We start from the raw sequence: 16,360 nt of genomic DNA, 5'->3' as shown, positions 1-16,360 counted from the left end.
CTACTCACACCTCCCACCGTCACTAATTGTGTCCTGCAGGCAGCAAACAGTGAGTTGTGCCCCTTCTGTCCTCATTTATGAGTCCCTCTGGGTGTCTGCCAACACTGAGCCCAGCTTTGGGCCTGGGCAAAGGGGAGAAAAAGGGCAAAGAGTGGGAAAAGGCAGGGAATGACCCAGGATTTGTAGCACCCTGAGGGCTGAAGGGCACTCTGGAATCAGCCTGTTCTCTGCAACACCCACAGCTCCCGTGGCACCCAAATAACCCAGCTGTGCATCCCTGCTAAAGACTGCTGGTGCTGTGTAGAAGAGGATGCTTTAGGGATAAAAAAAAACCCCTCTGCCTGTTCCTGGAGCTGTCCCACTCTTCCCCTGTGCTTTCATTTACTCCCCAGCTGTAAGGGAAGGAGCTGAATTAAAGCTGCACAGAGCAGGGGTGAGTCCAAGGGAAGAATGGCAGAGGCTGGAGGAGCAGCTTGCAGAGGGGTCAGTGTGATAACAGCAACACCTCCCTCATTCCTTTCTCTGGGAGGCCAAACTCCATCCCTTTGATGATTTCCTTGCTCGGTGCCACAATGCAAAGCCTGCAGGCAGAGGAGTGCTCTTAACAATGATTCCCATTTCCCAGAGAAGCACTGAGCCACCTCTTCAAAAATAATACAGGAATGTAAAGGGAAGAAGGGGCTTATTGCTGAACAAAAGGAAAAGGAAGTCACTGCACGTTGTGGCTCCTCATTAGGGGACAGATTAGAAGGGAGCAGGTTTTGTAGCAGCTGTAGACGAGCCCCAAGCTCTCCTCCTTCCGGGGAGTAAATCCACAGATGCTCCAAGTGTTTCCACCTTTAATGGGTTGTGCTTTGATGCTGGTGGAAGGTGCAAGGCTGATGGTCCTGAACCCCCAGCAATTGTCTCTCTGCAACAAGTGCTCCAAAAAGAGGGGACCCTGCTCCTTCAGAGCATTCCCTGCCAGGCAGCCTGATCCCTGGAGCCCCCAGAGATTAATGGTGTCTACCTCCTGCTTTTGAACTGAGCCCTCTTCTGCACTGGCTTTTCCTCAAGAGCGTAGAAGACAATCTTTTGGGCACCTCATTCAGTCTTTTTTTATTATTTTTTTCCATCTCATTGCTGGGTTTAGCTAAACTAGGGCTGGTCTGGGCCATGCCAGTGGTTGGGTTCTGCACCAAGGTGTGCAGAGCCTTCCCAAGGGCACAGCAGTGGGAAAGAGCTTCCCTCTTTAATGGAAAGGAGTGCTGGGCCTCAAGGAAAAGACAATGCTGCTGATTTAAAGCACCATCCAAAGCAATACGACCTCACCAGCCAGCCTACCCAAATTTGATTCTAATGAATCCATCCCCGGAAGAATACTACTTAATTAATTAGCAGCTCATTTGCATGAGGTGGCATGTTATTAAAGTTCTGCTGCTGCAAGTGGGGCTGTGACAAGGTGTGAGCTGACAGCTTTTCAAATAAAAAGTCTTTTAAAGGAATGATCTTCCGAACTGGCAGCTTTGTTCTAAAGGAGCCTCTCATGCAGTAATAAATTAAAGACATGGGGGCTGCTGATTAGTCTCTGCATGAGGCCTCTGTACCATCCTCGCTGCTTTATCTTGGAGGATCAGCTCTGCAGAAGGGTGGAGGGGAGAAGAAGGATGGAAGAAGGAAGGAAAGGCTTGGAGAGAGAGAGACAGAGAGAGAACATCTTCAGTGGCAATCTTCTCCAAAAGGGTTGGTGCCTGTTAAGATGTCTGAGCTGCTGCTTCAACCCAGCAATTGGATTTTTTTCTTCCTCAAAAGCCTTCAGAGAGGCAGCAAGGGATTCCTCTCCCAAGCTCCTCTTTCTGCCTGGGAATGGGAAGGACTGTGTTTGTGGAAGCTCTTCTCCCTCTGGCAGGTCCAAGTGCCCAACCTCCTCAGTGCACCCCAAAGGGGCAGCTTAAACCTTGCTGTGGCAACTGGTTCCATTAGCCAGGGGCCACTGGGGCTGCTGAAACAGGTCATGGAGTCAGAGAATGGCTTGGGTTGGAAGGAACCCTAAAGATCATCTCGTTCCACCCCCGCCACAGGCAGGGACACCTTCCACTGTCCCAGGGTGCTCCAAGCCCCACCAACCTGGCCTTGGACTCTTCCAGGGGTGGGGCAGCCACAGTTTATTTGTTTAACAGCCTTTTGGGCGTGACTTGAGCTTTAGCACAGAAGAACGATCGTTTTTAATTTGTTTGTGTTCTTTAAAGCTTCTCTGGCTTTCTCTGTAGGTGGGATGAAACTCTTTGTAATGGGAGTGTCAACGCCTGTCTTTGTTTTGCTCAGAGTGCTGGTTCTGAGCAGGCTGAAGGCTCTTGTCACGCAGGGCAAGGCAGGAACCCTTCCTTGGAGGAACAATTCCCACCTTTAGCACTGGAGATGCCGCAAGTGGGAGTGAATTTGGGTTTGTTTGTTTGCTGCATCACCGTTTCTGTGCTCAGCAGTGTATGTGGGTGCTGGTGCTGCAGACGCAGCCCCGCTCCCTGAGGAGCTGCTGTGAGCCTGGGGGGGTTCCTCTGTGCTCTTCCCCAATTAGCCCAGCAGTTCCTCTGCCTCGTGGCTCCTCTGGGGAGCTGCACATTTCCCAGGTTGTGGCTTTGAACACGGAGCTAACATTTCCCAAACAGAAAAAGATGGGAAACACATGTGGGTGTGAAATAGATACACAGAGACATTTTTGACATGAGTATTGAATTCACAGCGAGCTCAGATCTATAAATAATTCGGGTCATGAAGCCTGATCAGAATAAACTCGGGCTGGAGCCCCCCCCCTGCCCCTCCTGCACTGTGTGGGGCTGTACAGGTGCCAACCCACATTACCTTCCACTGCCTGGACTTCCCTCCCAGCCCCTGCTTCCCTCTGCCCCATCCCCCTTTGAAGGAATAACCTCAGGCATCCAGCTGCACAGGCAGGAGGGTCTGCAGATCCTGGAGATGAGGGATTGTCTGAATGAAGGGTACCAGCAATTTAATCTGTTGAGAGAGGTGAGCTCCAAGCGAGGCAGGGACAGAGGAGATTTGCCTCCTTGCACCTGGAGTTTTCCTTAAGGTTAGGGAGGGGAGGGAGGAGGAAAAGCTCTCCAAGAAAGGGGTTTAGGACTCGGAAAACATGAGCAGAGAAGGTGGCAGTGGCTGTGCCTTGATGCTTTGTGTGCCATGTGCCCAGCCCAGCAGGGAGAGGTGGGGAGGCACAGCTTGGACGGGGCTTTCATGTGTCTTTTGATGTTCCCAAGGCACTCTGATGCCCACAGCTGCCCTGCTCAAGGCCCATCTCAGGCACTTCATAAAAGAAAGATCTGTTCCTGCAGAAATTCAGGGAATGTTCCTGGCACTGGTGGCAGCACTTGAGGAAAACCTCCCTGTGCCCGGGCAGGGCTCCCTGCACCGAGCTCTTCACCAAACCGAATTTCCTCCCCTGGGTTTTGTAAGGGCAACCCCAGCAGGGATTAGTGAGTGTATTTAATGTTTAGTTAGACAGCATAATTTGGGAAAGAATGGATTTTCTCCTCCCTCAGAGACCAGATCATTTGGTTTTTGAGGAGCTGTTTTGCTCCGAGCCACTGAGCCCGACAGAGCCGTGAGTTCCCGGAGTGAACCCATCTATTGAGGCTTCCCTGGGATGTCTTTGGGGTAAAGATAAAGGTGATGCCCACTGTGACAGACATATTCTATCCTAATTTGGGAGAAATGCATAAAGAAATTGTGACAGGAGAGAAAGAGACCGGGATATGAGGGAGCCTCCAGGTAATGAAGTTAATTGGATGTGCTGATCTGAATTGAACGTGCATGTAAGGTTTGTCATTAACTTCCTCACAGACACATCTGTGATTTAAGGGAAAGATACCTAATGGCATCACTATTTCACTTTAATTTCGAGGGGGACACTTCCCACATGGAGAACAGTCAGCCAAGTCACACTCCTGGTGTTCCTGCCTGTGGAAGGTGCGTGCATGGGAAGTTCTTCAGGGCTGGGCTTCTCCTCCTGTGGATGGAGACATTCTGGATTCTGCGCTCCTGGAGGTTGCTGTGGGTGTCAGAGGATGTAGGACCATCAGCAGCCAGCTTTGGTAGCCCTGTGAAATGATCCTGAGATGTGCATCTCGCCTGCTTTTTGGTCTGGTGTGAATGTGGAGCAGCCCAGTTCAAATTCAGCTGGGGTGAAGCAAAAGTAAATCCTTTTTTGCAAAGATTATTTGGATGAGGCACACACAGGAAATCTGGGCTGGTTTTTATTTGTCTTGTCCTGTCTTTGGGAGCTCTGGCATTGCTGAGTCTCCTGCCTGTGGAAGCTTTCTTTATTATCAGGTCGAGGTAGGAAAGACTCCACAGAACCACAGACAGAAAGAGGTAGGGAAAGGCTGTTTAAACTAAACTGTGCTTCAGCCTGAATCAGAAACCTGCTGCCAGGAACAGTCTTCCTGCTAAATTTCCAGTCCTGAAGGAAGAAATCCATCCTAGAGCTTTGTGGGAAATGCCCAAGAGCTGACATGTGCAGGTGTAAATGACAAAGAAAGTGGCAATTCTGCAAAGATGCACCTTGGCAGCAAAGGCTGCTCCTTGTTTTGGGTTTCTATTTCAGGCAGTAACGCTCCAGTGCACATTCCCAGAGCGGATACAGCTCTCAAAACATCCATTTTACACAAATGCAGTGTTACTGGATAGTATTTCCTCACCCTGAAGGGTTAGAAAGCCTGACATGAAAGGAGCAGTCCTCAGGCTCTGGGGTTCTCTGGGCTTTTCCCTTTGTTGCCATTACAAACAAAAAACAGGCAAGTTCAGCCAGCGTGTTGTGCTCCTGACCCTGGGAATCCAAAGTGCTCTGGGACCCACCAGGCACCTGTGTACGTGGGGAGAAGCTGCAGTTCTGGAGGAGTTAATGGGTGGCCTTGGTGTAGGATGCAGGATGGGCAATCAGTACCTTCATGCATGGGCTTATTCAGCTGGTTTTTTTTCTGACATCAGGCTTTTCATCATGAGTCAGCCTCGTGGAAACTCTCGTAATGAAAGCAGACAGGTAATTTAATCAGGGAAAGTCTCTACAAAGAGATCCGATGTCTTCTAATGGGAGCCTGCTGGGAGAATCTGGAAGGGAATGCAGATGTGTTTTACCTCTGGCATTGGTTGGGCAAAATACCTAAGGGAAACTTTAGTGCAAGAGGTGTGTTGGAGCTTCATGTCATGTTAGATCCTTGAATGGCTCCTACACGGGAGCTACGCTGCAACATTTACGTGACACAATGTGGTATTTCACTAATCTGGGAAGATAATGCTGAGCTTATGCCTGCAGCCTGCATTGTGGGGGTATTAGAGAGATCAATCTGAGCAGAGCCTTTGAAGGGCTGCAGCTCCCTGAATTCTGCTCCATCACGTGGGGCCTTCCCCTGCCCCGGGGTCCTCCGAGCCAGGGATGATGTTTGGATTTGCAGATTATGTCATTGGGCACTTTTCAAGCCAGATTTGTAAACATCCATCAGGAGTGATGGAGGGAAGTGCTGTATCTGGCCCAAACAGCTTCTCCAATTCATGTCCAAGTGTAAGGAGCCTGTGGTTTGTCCTCCTCCTGGTCTCTGCTGTCTCTCTGGACATATCTCTGATCCTGGCTTCCATCTCACTGATGGGCAGCTCCCCATAACCCTCCTGCTCCCTGTTTTACTGTGCTCCCACCCATTCCAGCCTGCTCTGCTTCCCTCTGCCTCTCTCCTAAACCCTTCCCATTCCCATCACTGTGCTGTGAGAGAAGACAGGCAGGTAGATTTAGGGGGATGTAATGGAACAGGACCAGCCCAGCCCAGCCCCATCCCTCTCCTGCATCCCAGTGCCAGGACCTGGCCTTGGGTTGAGCCCAGACTTGCAGGGGTTGGCACCACGTTGCTGTTCTAGTGATGGGTCAGGAGTAGTTTGGCCCCAGGAGGGCATTCCACATGTTGGGCAGAGGAATTATTTCTCTCTCCAAACGTCAACAAGAAGCTTCCTGCTGTGGGGATGATCCCTTTCTTCTTCCGCAGTCGCAGGAATCATCGCTCTTCTCTGACATCATCATTTGTTGTCATGGAAACCAAACCCTGAGGAAGAGATGCAGTGGAGCATCCTGGTGTCAGTGGGTGCATCTTGGCACGGTGCTGGGGGGCACCCAGGGGGCTGGGGGGCACCCAGGGGGCTTAACACCCACCACAGGGTGCAGGGCAAGGGGGGCAGCGGGCTCTGCTCTGCCCTTCTCCTGTGCTCTGAGCCATCTCACCTCAGCAGCCTCCACGAGAGACCCCGGGCTGCCCCCCTGCCTGTGGAGGGGCAGGAGGGTGCAGGCAGCACCCAGCACCCCGGGCAGGGCTCCAGATGTGTCCCAAGACACCCGTGCCAGGCACAGCTCCAAGCACTTGTCCAGGCTGGAGGAGCCATCGGTCACGTGGTGCTGCCTCCAGCCCAGAGCCGCAATTCCCGGTTGGAATTGGCCTGCACAAGGCTTGTCCAGTGGTATCTCTCTTTATTAGCCCTGTCTGACCTCATTACTAGAAAGGAGCTCAATTTAACGAGCTGTCCATGCCCTGAGGGAACTCTGAAAAACAGTTGTTTTTCACAAAGGCTGCTGATCCTTCATGTCCGGCACTTCCATTCCCGTCTGGCCATTAATCAGGTGTTCACATGGAAGTGGCTGTGTTTCTCTGACAGCCCAGTGTTCCTGCTGTTTATTCCTCAGGTGATTTTGCAGCCCTGTGTCCATGGTGCAGGCTGGTGGCTCTGTGGGTGACTCGAGTTGCAACACCCAGCAAAGCACACTGGTCTCGTGTACTGGTGTGAACCTGCCCCTGGTTCTCAGAATTTCATGAAGGCACCGAAGATCCTGATTGTCACAGGTGGAATTAAAGCAGGATTTGACCTTCTGCCTTTTTGGGGGATTTTGTTTTTCTGAAAATTCAGGGCTTTTGAGGCAGGTTTTGGGCTGGCAGCTTAATCCTGCCAGAGGCTCCCTGTGCCTGACTGTGGGTGTTCAACCAGACCACTCACATTCCCACCTGATGTTGTTTTATAGCACTGAAGACTCTGAAGGGAAGGAGAAAAAGAGAGAAATCCAGAAAATAAATGCATTTGTGTACCCAACATGTCTCTACATGGCAGGAAGCACCAGGGCTCTTTCCAAGAAGAGGATTTATTTGGAGGAGGGTGCAGGGGGAGCATCTCTTCTCTCTGAGTGTGAAGAGAGTATTTCCAGCTGGGGTGGCACATTTCTCAGATAAATCTTAAGATGCTTAACAACCTGCTCTCTTGCCTCCTGGGGGCACGAACCTGGGGTAAAAGGACATCCCTCTTTGCTGCTCCATCCTGCCCCTTCTGAAGGTTCACACTTCAGGCTCCCTGTGCCTTTTCCTCCCTGCCACGGCCAGGAACTGAGCAGAAAAACGGGATGCAGCAAGACAGCCCGGCATGAGGCTGGAGAGCAGATGGCATCTTTGTGATAAGAGGTTTTTCCAGGGCCATCAGCCCCCCTGTATTCCCTCTCCTCCACGGGAGCATTCCTGGCCCCCCTCTCCCGGCATCGCTGTCGCTGCGAGCCCTTGGCTCGCCCAGCCGCTCTCAGCTGGCGGCTGCCAGAGCTCCGAGCTCTGCAGACAACACCGTGTTGCAATCAAATGGCTCTCCAAATATGCAAATCCTGGTGGGAAAGACAATGTAAATAGTTTGTTTATCCTCCTCCCTTCCCCTCGCGCGGCCCCCAAGGCCATAAATTATTAACTTCGGGAAGAGATGGCACGTCCGCTGGCAGGGACGGGGTTTGTCACAGCTTGGGCAGGTTTTCCTGCAGGAGCAGGGATTTTTGGAGGGATGAATGGATGCTTGGAGCCTGTCAAACTGAACAGGCCCTGTGGTGCTGTGTGAGTTCTGTGCCGGCTCTGCTGGGCTCACCTCACTGAGTCCTGCAAATGTGAAATGTGAAAGTGGCAGCAGCCTCTCCCAAGTTTTGAAGCACCAAGTTTTTTAGGCCTCTGTGGCACCAAGAGGTGATGGAGATTGTCTGAGTGTCATTCTGTAGGTGTCCAGTGAATTAAAAAAAAAAAACCAATCTCTGCAGTATCTTGGCTTTGCTGTTGCCTGCAGAGTCTTGTGGTTTTCTTTCAGGCTTATTTTAGAGAGAATCTAAAGAAGTTTACTGCGATCTTTGTTACTCCTGAGTGCCAGTGGTCAGTCACAGCACACTGGCAGTGTCTGTGCTCACCTTGCAACCACAAAACTGTCTCACTGTTTCTCATGGATTGGGAAAATCCCACCATGTTCAGTGGAGAAGGAACCTTTGCTCTGAGTCCTGCACCCACGCTCTGCCTGCTGGCTCTTTGCTCTCCAGGTTGTGAGCTGAGATTTTGAATTAGATTCCTTTTCCTCCCTCCTCCTCCTCCTCTCCATCCCCTTTCCATCCCCCGAAATAAAACCGGAATTTGGCTGCTGTGAAGTCACCTCTAATCTGTTTGTGCTCCTTCCAGATCCGAGCAGATGGTCCTCCCCATGGTGGAATTCAGTATGAAGTGGTGACAGTTTTCAAGGACGGGAGCCCAGTGCTTCGAGACATGGCCTTCTCCATCGACCAGAAGTACCTGTACGTCATGTCAGAGCGACAGGTGAGGCTCTGCTTCCATATCTCCGTGGTTGTGGCTTCCTCCCGGAAGGAATGTGTTGTTGGAGCACGTGGAGCTGAGGTTGTGTGTCCAGTCCCGTGGTGCCGGGGTTGGTGCATGTGGATGGAGCATCAGAGCTCAGATTTATCTGCCTCTGCCCAGAGATTGTCATCAGTGCTCAGGGGAGAGAGTTGTACCTGCTTGTTCCTGGCTGTGAGGGTTGGGAACTTGAGCTGAGCTGCTGAGAGGGGATTTGGGGCTCTGAACCACCCCTGCCTAAATCCTGAGCCTCAGGCATTCCAGATTTGCTCCTCATGCAGCAGGGCTGGCAGGCTGGGGCTTTGCATGGCTTTATCTGAGCATCCTTTATCACAGAACCATTAAAGTTGGAGAAGATCTCCAAGATCATCGAGTCCCAACTGATCCCCACCTTGTCACCCAGCCCAGAGCACTGAATGTCATGTCTAGTTGTTTCTTGGACATCTCCAGGGATGGGGTATCCACCCTCTCCCTGGGCAGCCCCTTCCTTCCAATGCCTGACCACCCTTTCCATGACCAAATTCTTCCTGAAATGGGTGGATTTATGATGGCTTTATTTATCTGTTTATTTTGTTTATGTATCAGTGTATCTGAAGTGGTTGTAGTGATTGATTCTGCTGCACAGAGGGGGGGACCAAGCCCCATTAACACCGAGCCTGCTCTGTGCCATCCTTCACTGTGCCAGTTCTGCTGCTGCCCCCAGGGTGGTGCCCACCCCGGACAGAAAAAAGCACAACCAGAATGATTAGGATGGGGATTGATGGCTGGCAGTCCACGGGAGGCTGTTGCTTGGGGGAGCCAGCCCGATGTAAATAATCTGGGACCTTCTGTTCTTCTCTCAGACACGAAACCACGTGAAGTCCCCACTGTTAAACCAGATTTCTGGGTTCACTGGCCCTGCTGAGCGTTTTATTGGCTGTTACTGAGGACTGTGTAATTCAGATTAATGGAGCTGGGGCCTTGTGGGTGGTGGAGAGAGGAGCTTGCTGTGGCAACTCAGTGATAGACACTGCCGTGAACAGCCTCAAATTTAGGATCCCTTTCGAGTCTGGACTTTGATTGGATGGTAATAATGAGGATCAGGGCAAACTTTGAAATGGAATTATTTCATTCAAATGTTAGTGCTTGGCCATTTCCTGCAGGAGCCACGTGCTCCTCGTGCTCTCATCAGGGAGGAAACAGTCCAGTGTGTATCTCAAACAGTTGAGGAACTGTTTTCATTAGGAGGAAAATCCAGTGGGAATGCCTCCAACTCATCTTTTATGAGGCGAGAGTGCCTTAATATTCATCAAAGCACTAATTTGCTTAATTGTGAAACAAAAAGATGTGAAGAGAATTAGCAAATAATAGAATATTCCTGGAACGTTAATTCCATTTTCAGCCATGGCTCTGGCAAAGCACTTGCCTTGGGGAGACTCCAGCATCTGGAGGATGTTGTGCCTCATTCCTTGCAGGAATTGCTGTAGGGTTTGCCTTTTGCCCTTGTAGAGATGTGTGCTCTGGGTCCAGAAGTCCCAGCATAACCACTGCATATGGATTGTGTCAGCTCCTGTGACCCCAGTGCCCTCATCCTGGCAATGTGATAGTTCAGCAAAGTGGAGGGGAGAATATATTTTACCCTGAGAGCTCTATAAAGGAGGCTGATGATTGAAAAAGGGGTCAGCACCAGGAGGAGGAGGAGAGAGGTCCAGCAGCTTCAGAGGGCTGAGGCTGTAAATGGTGGGAAGTGCCTTTCAGAAATACTGAGAATACACAGTAAAAAAAAAATGTCTTCTGAAGTCTTGAAATTTGGAACAAAACTAAATTCTGCCACAGTAAAATGACATAGAGAGCAGCTGTTCTTACACATTACCCTGCTGGGGGAGGATTGTCCAGACCCTGTGCTTTTTAAATATCTGCTGAGAAAGGAACAGGACACATGCCTGTGTCAAAACATGCCTTTCAAAAAACGGGGGGGGAGGGTTTTTTTGGTGGGAATTAAGGTAAGAAATGTACCCCCAGTAGTGGTGAGGAGCAGGTACTGAGCCCTTTTGGGGCCCAGGGAAGAGACTCAGGGCTCAGGGTAGGGCTGTGATTATGCTGAATAAACTGAGATGTGTGGATGCTTCCCAACAAAGAGATGTAACATCTCAGCACGGAGCCCATCCTCCTTCTGTGCTAGCAGCAGCTAGGATCAGCTTTATGCTGAAATGCATTAGGGAAAGTAGTCACTTCATCCTAAAATCTGGAGTTGTGGTTGTAGGCACAGTCCTTCCCCGCTCCCCTGGCTCCTGTCCCAGCCCTGTCTGTGCTTTGCTCCAGTTTTTCCGCACTCCTTTTGAGCTCTCCATGAGCCTTTCATGTTTCATTGCCAACTTCTTCCAAAGCAGAATATTTGACATTTGATTTCACTCCCACAAAGCACAGAAGCAACAGTTGCACAGCCCAATCCGGGGGAGAGAAGGATAAAGAAACTTTGCTTCCAGGCACTTGGAGTTCTTTAAGCACACGATTTAGGGGTGGTTTATCAGGAGCTGTTTCGGGCTCTCTTCCCGCAGCACCTGGTTTCAAATAGCTCGTAGGGGAAAAAGAGAAATGGTCCTGACCCTATTTAAAGCAGAAATTCATTTCTCAGCTTTGCTGCAGCAAACAAACACCGTTTGTGCCCACAAGCTGAGCAAGGCTTGGGTGGAGCTGGAGGCTGAGATGCATTAGTGGAGCTACCTGGGGTTCCAGGATGGAATAGCAGTGGATCTGTTGGGTGCTGGCAGAGTTACACCACGTCCTGCCCCCAAATTAGCCCTGAGTGCTGGGAGGGGGTCGGTGTTGGAGGGACCTGCACCGTGGCTCTTTTCAGCTGCTGCCCAGCGTGAGCTGCCTCTTGTTTCTCAAGAACAGACAAATTCAATTAACAGTTTCTACCAGGAAAAAAACCCAAAAAAATAAAAAACCACCACAAAATAAAATATTGAAGTGGAATCGGTCACATTGCTGTCGTGACAGGCTTTTGGCTGCTCTGCTGGTGAGATGTGAGGGTGCACCCAGGGCTGTCCCCCAGCAGGTGAGGACAATGCAGTGGCAAAGGTGGAGCCACCAAGAGCCACCTTGTTTAAAAATTTCCCATTTCAATATGGAGTCTGTCACAGAGCCCACACCAACAACCCCTGCATGTGCAGAGAATCTCTGCCTTCTTGCTTTCACAGGGAAAGACTGAGTCTTACAGGAAAAGCGCTGGTTATGTTGAGGAAAAGTGGCTTTATAATTCAGTCCTGAAGCATTAATTGTCTGGGTGTCAGGGAGACGGTTGGTTTTTTTAATGTATGAAAAGCTCAGTGCATTTCAATTAAATCAGCCCTGCAGGACGAGAGGATTTTATGACTCCAAGGCTGCAGCAACCCCTTTTCCTCTGTGCTGCCTGTGCAAGTTCAGGCTGTTGCAGGGCTGGTTCCACGTGCAGCAGGTTCGACTTGGCTCCCACGTACACCCCCAGCCATCCCAGCTCACCCTGTGAGGGGTGGTGGGCATCCTTCAGCGCTCAGATTGCACAAGCATCAGCAGAACTGGGGCCAAAGATTCTTGCAGCTCTTGATAGAAGAACAAATTTGGCTATTTTTAAAAGCTGGGAGCGAGCAGAGCTGAGTGAAACCCGGGGCAGGGACTGCCGGCTCCAAAAGATTTCACCACCCGATTAAGGGCTACAAACATGGAATCTAAAAAGCAGCGTGATCAAAACACTCACAGGGCTCGTTGGGAGGAACATCCCTGTGCTAGTGGAGAGAAACAGAGCCCAGAAGGTCTGTTCCCCTCCCTGTAAGCCCTGATCCTGAACTGGGGGCTTCCTGCAGGTGCAGGAGGGTGCTGGTAGGTGCAGAGGAGCTCCCTCTCCTTTCATTGCCTCTTCCCCACCTGAAAACACTCTGTACCAAGGCATGTTTTTCCTTCCTTGTTTTCCAGCACCTTTTTCAGCTAATGATCTGCCACTTGTTTGTGCTAATCACGTAAAACACCTTGATGAATGAGGCGCTGAGGTCGTGCAAAGTGGTTCTGCTCCCTGATGGGTGAAGCAGCATCTTCCTAAGCAAGTACCCGGCCAGGGTGTTGTAAATGCAAAATTCATCTTCCATAAACATCCTCCAAAGTCCCTGCACATTTGGTTGCCTCAGGAACGCTGCTGCTCCCAGCTCAGCTGTAGTTGCTTTCGTGGTTAATTCTGCCACAGGGGGATGATTTCACTCGGGTTTGAAATGTGAGAGAGCAGCATCCAGACTGGCTGGGAACCTCCCCGTTCCCCAGGTAGGAATAATAACCCATAATCACCCAGTAAACATCAATTAGCACGGCAGAGCTCGACCTCTGCAGCCTGGGATGCCCTGAGGGATCCTTTGCTCCTCCTGTGAGTGCTGGATGCTCCATGATCATTCTGCCTGTGGTGCTGAGCCCCTCCGTGCCCATGGCAAGGTAACCTCGGCTTTGGGGAGGCAGGGAGGGTTTGGAGGGCACACTTTTATGTACTTTCTTAGAATCTTAGAATGGTTTGGGTTGCAAGCTCATCTTGTTGCAGCCCTGCCGTGGGCAGGGACACCTTCCACTAGCCCAGGTTGCTCCAAGGCACATCCAACCTATCCTTGAACACTTCCCAGGGAGGGATGGGACAGCCACAGCTTCTCTTCTCAGACCTGTTGCTTTTCCACTGGTTGAGTTTCCCCCCTCCCTCCTCACATACATCACTGTGGCTTTAGGGTAAAGAAACTCTTTCAGTCTGCGCTGAGAGCTCTGATATATTTGCTTTGCAAATGCTCCTGTGTCAGGAGCTGCAGATCTCCAAGGATAATTTGTTGTGTTTCTCCCTGTCCTGTAACCCCAAGATGTTTAAGTCCTGTGAAAACTGCTTTGCTTTGGGCTGAACTTTGTGGATGCTGATTGAGAGGGAGGCAGACGGGAGCTGCCTGGATGATTTAGAAGAGGTTGGAATTGGAGTGGGGGCTGAGAAAAACAAGGAAGTCCATCAGTCCTGCAATGGTGAGGCTGTAAATACTGATGGTGTCCTGAAAAGAACTGAGAAAACACGATAAAAAATGCAAGAGATGTGGATAAAAGGGTCTGGAGTCATCAAGAGGGAAAAAATGAACTGATTAAATTTTTAACTACATTATCTGCTAGTTGAACAGCCAGTTAGCTGGACATAATCTTAGCAAACTTTGAACACTGGCACAGGGGAAAAGCTCAGCTGAATCCCACCAGAGGTGTCCAAAACCCTGCCTGCCATGAACTCCTCCACCTGCTCATCCTGTGCCAGTGCAGTGGGACTTGTTGGCCCCCTCTTGGTGTGACCCTCATTGTCACCAGCCTGGCTGGAACCTCCTGCTGCTCCAGCACGTTGGGGTGCAGGAACACTCTTGCCCAACTTGTGTTCTTCCATGACCACTGCCAGAATCCCAGAGTGGTTTGGGTGGAAGGGTCCTCAAACCCCATTTTATTCCACCCCCTGCCATGGGCAGGGGCAGCTTTCACTAGACCAGCTTGCTCCGAGCCCCATCCAGCCTTTTCCCATAAGCTGGGACAAACAGGGGGTAGAGTAGGGGGTGAAAGAGGGAGTTCAAGACGGGGAGAGAATCCCCATGCTGTCCTGGAAGAAGGGCTGTGCTCCACGGGGAGGTTTGCCCAGCTCTGAGCCATCCTCTTCCACCACCACCTGCTCCTGCTCCACTCCTAAAATTCATGACTTTGCTGCAGGTTTTTTTCCACTTCCCTCCCTTGTAGTCAATTAGGAATAATTAAGAATTTCAGCTAAAAACTTGTCTGAGATCATTAACAATATCTACCTGACAAGAAGGATGTGTTAATTAACATCAATTGACCAAAAACTGCAGCCCAGCCAGGTGGGACAACCTGCTGTCTCATCTCCTGCCCTGCTGACAGTCCATTTGTCAGGCCTGCAGAGCTCTGGCCGTGCTGGGGCTGACGTAGTGGTGTCCAGACTGGTTCCAGTCCATCCCTACAACCCCCCATCTGGCTGGGATTTATGTACAGACACAAAACATTCAACCATTCAAGTGTGTTTGTGTGGGGATGTTCAGCCCACAAGCCTCTGAGGTAACAAATACTTTAAGGATAAACTTTCCGGCAAGAAGTGGTAAAAAAAAATGCTCCGGTGTAACCTCGGGGTCAGTGGGTTTGTTTTTTCTAGATGAGTTATATTTTAGACATCGCTCATGTGGTTGTTCCTCTCAAGGGCTGGCTGGCTTTGCTTTCAGTTTGTTTGTTTTGCTTTGGTTTTTCTTTGTATTGGGCTGTTTCTTCCCCTGCCAGTCACAGCCACAGGGTTCCCATGTGTTTGCTTCGGCGTTTGCTTCCCGTTCCAATTCCTCCCCTTCCACACAGCTATTGTTTAATTTTCATGCAAGCAGCCCCAGTCCTGAAATATTTCTAGAATTTCCCTTACGTGCACAGGCACAGGCACAAATCCTCAGCTCACCAGAGCTTTGGGTGTCTGCAAGGGGACAGTTGACATCCTCAGGAGCTGCAGGAAGGTCTAATGTCCCTCTAGGTTTGATGTCACCTCCCCTGCTCCATCCTGAAAGCAAGATGAGATCATAGAATTAGTGGATCACAGACTGGTTTGGGTTGGGAGGGACCTTAAAGCTCATCTTGTCTCTGCTGTGGGCAGGGACACCTTCCACTATGCCAGGTTGTTCAGAGCCTTGTCCCTGTGGATGATGCTGATGCTCATGGCTGGCTTTGGGCAGTGCAGGGAATGCTGCAGAGCAGTGGCTTTGCTGCAGGATTTCATGTTTGGATGGACAGACAGACACAGGACAGACACTCCTTCCTTAGCAGCAATGAGAGAAGGGAGAGGACAATGTTCCCAAGAGAGAAAATGGCTCGGAGGAGAAATCTGAAATTTCACACTCGTTGCTCAGCGATGGAATTTAACCACAAACCTCAGACTCCTCTTCCTCTCTCATAGAGCTCTTTAAACTTTTCTCTTCCCCCTTCCTTAAGCTGCTGTGATAGTTTGTCTTCCCAGCAAATGAGTTTGGCGGGTACTGAGCCGGTGAGGAGGGGAATTGCTCACACCGGGCGCGAACAGAAAAGAAACATAACTCACAATATGGTGAGGGGAGCTCTGAAATTGCACAAATTATTCTATTTTATACTTTAATTAGTTTGAATTAGCAATGGGAATAGATGCATAAAATGATCCAGTGAAGGGTGAAATGGAAAAAGGGATACGGTGTGGAGGATCACTTTATTATTATGGGGTTTGCAGGGAGTAAGCACAGACAATGTGCAGGCGCTTCCACCGAGGGATCTTCTCCCTGTGAGCTGAGACCTGAGGATTGCCCCTTCCCTGGAAGTGTTTGCCCCATCCCTGGAAGGCTTTATCCCATCCCTGGAAGAGTTCAAGGCCAGATTGGCTCGTGGCTCTTCCTTGGACCTCAGTGGCTGAGTTCTGTGGCTCAAAGTGGCAGAAGGATTTAAGGAAGTTCAAACCCACCCTGACTCTCAACCTCTGAGCATCCTTTGCTTTTTTTTTTTTCCTCTTTTCCCCTCAAGGTTCTGAAAAGTCCCCCCCCCAAAATCAGGTGGAACTTGAATCAAGTTCCTGCAGATTCCAGATAGGTTGAAAATGATGGATGTGCCCTGGGGAAACTGCCTGTAATGGTGTTGCAGGCTGGGACTAAATATAAAAGTTAAGGCTGGTTGTAAAGCAGAAACAA

General features: G+C 50.3%; 1 protein-coding gene across 2 annotated transcripts in view; it reads left to right on the top strand.

Moving 5' to 3' along the window:
- The window catches only part of PLXNA2 (plexin A2), a 163,944-nt gene that overhangs the window by 59,272 nt on the left and 88,312 nt on the right, over positions 1 to 16,360 (top strand). For both annotated transcript variants that reach the window (XM_050326688.1, XM_050326689.1), the window contains exon 4: positions 8,490 to 8,624. In XM_050326688.1, coding sequence (XP_050182645.1) covers positions 8,490 to 8,624 — 135 coding nt within the window. The remainder of the gene's footprint in view (positions 1 to 8,489; positions 8,625 to 16,360) is intronic.

The sequence above is a fragment of the Myiozetetes cayanensis genome, unplaced genomic scaffold (genome assembly GCF_022539395.1).
Source record: "Myiozetetes cayanensis isolate MyiCay16 unplaced genomic scaffold, myiCay2020 scf32, whole genome shotgun sequence".
NCBI classification, from domain to species: Eukaryota; Metazoa; Chordata; class Aves; order Passeriformes; family Tyrannidae; genus Myiozetetes; species Myiozetetes cayanensis.
The sequence above is the reverse complement of the archived record's forward strand: the minus strand, read 5'-3'. Positions and strand labels throughout refer to the sequence as shown.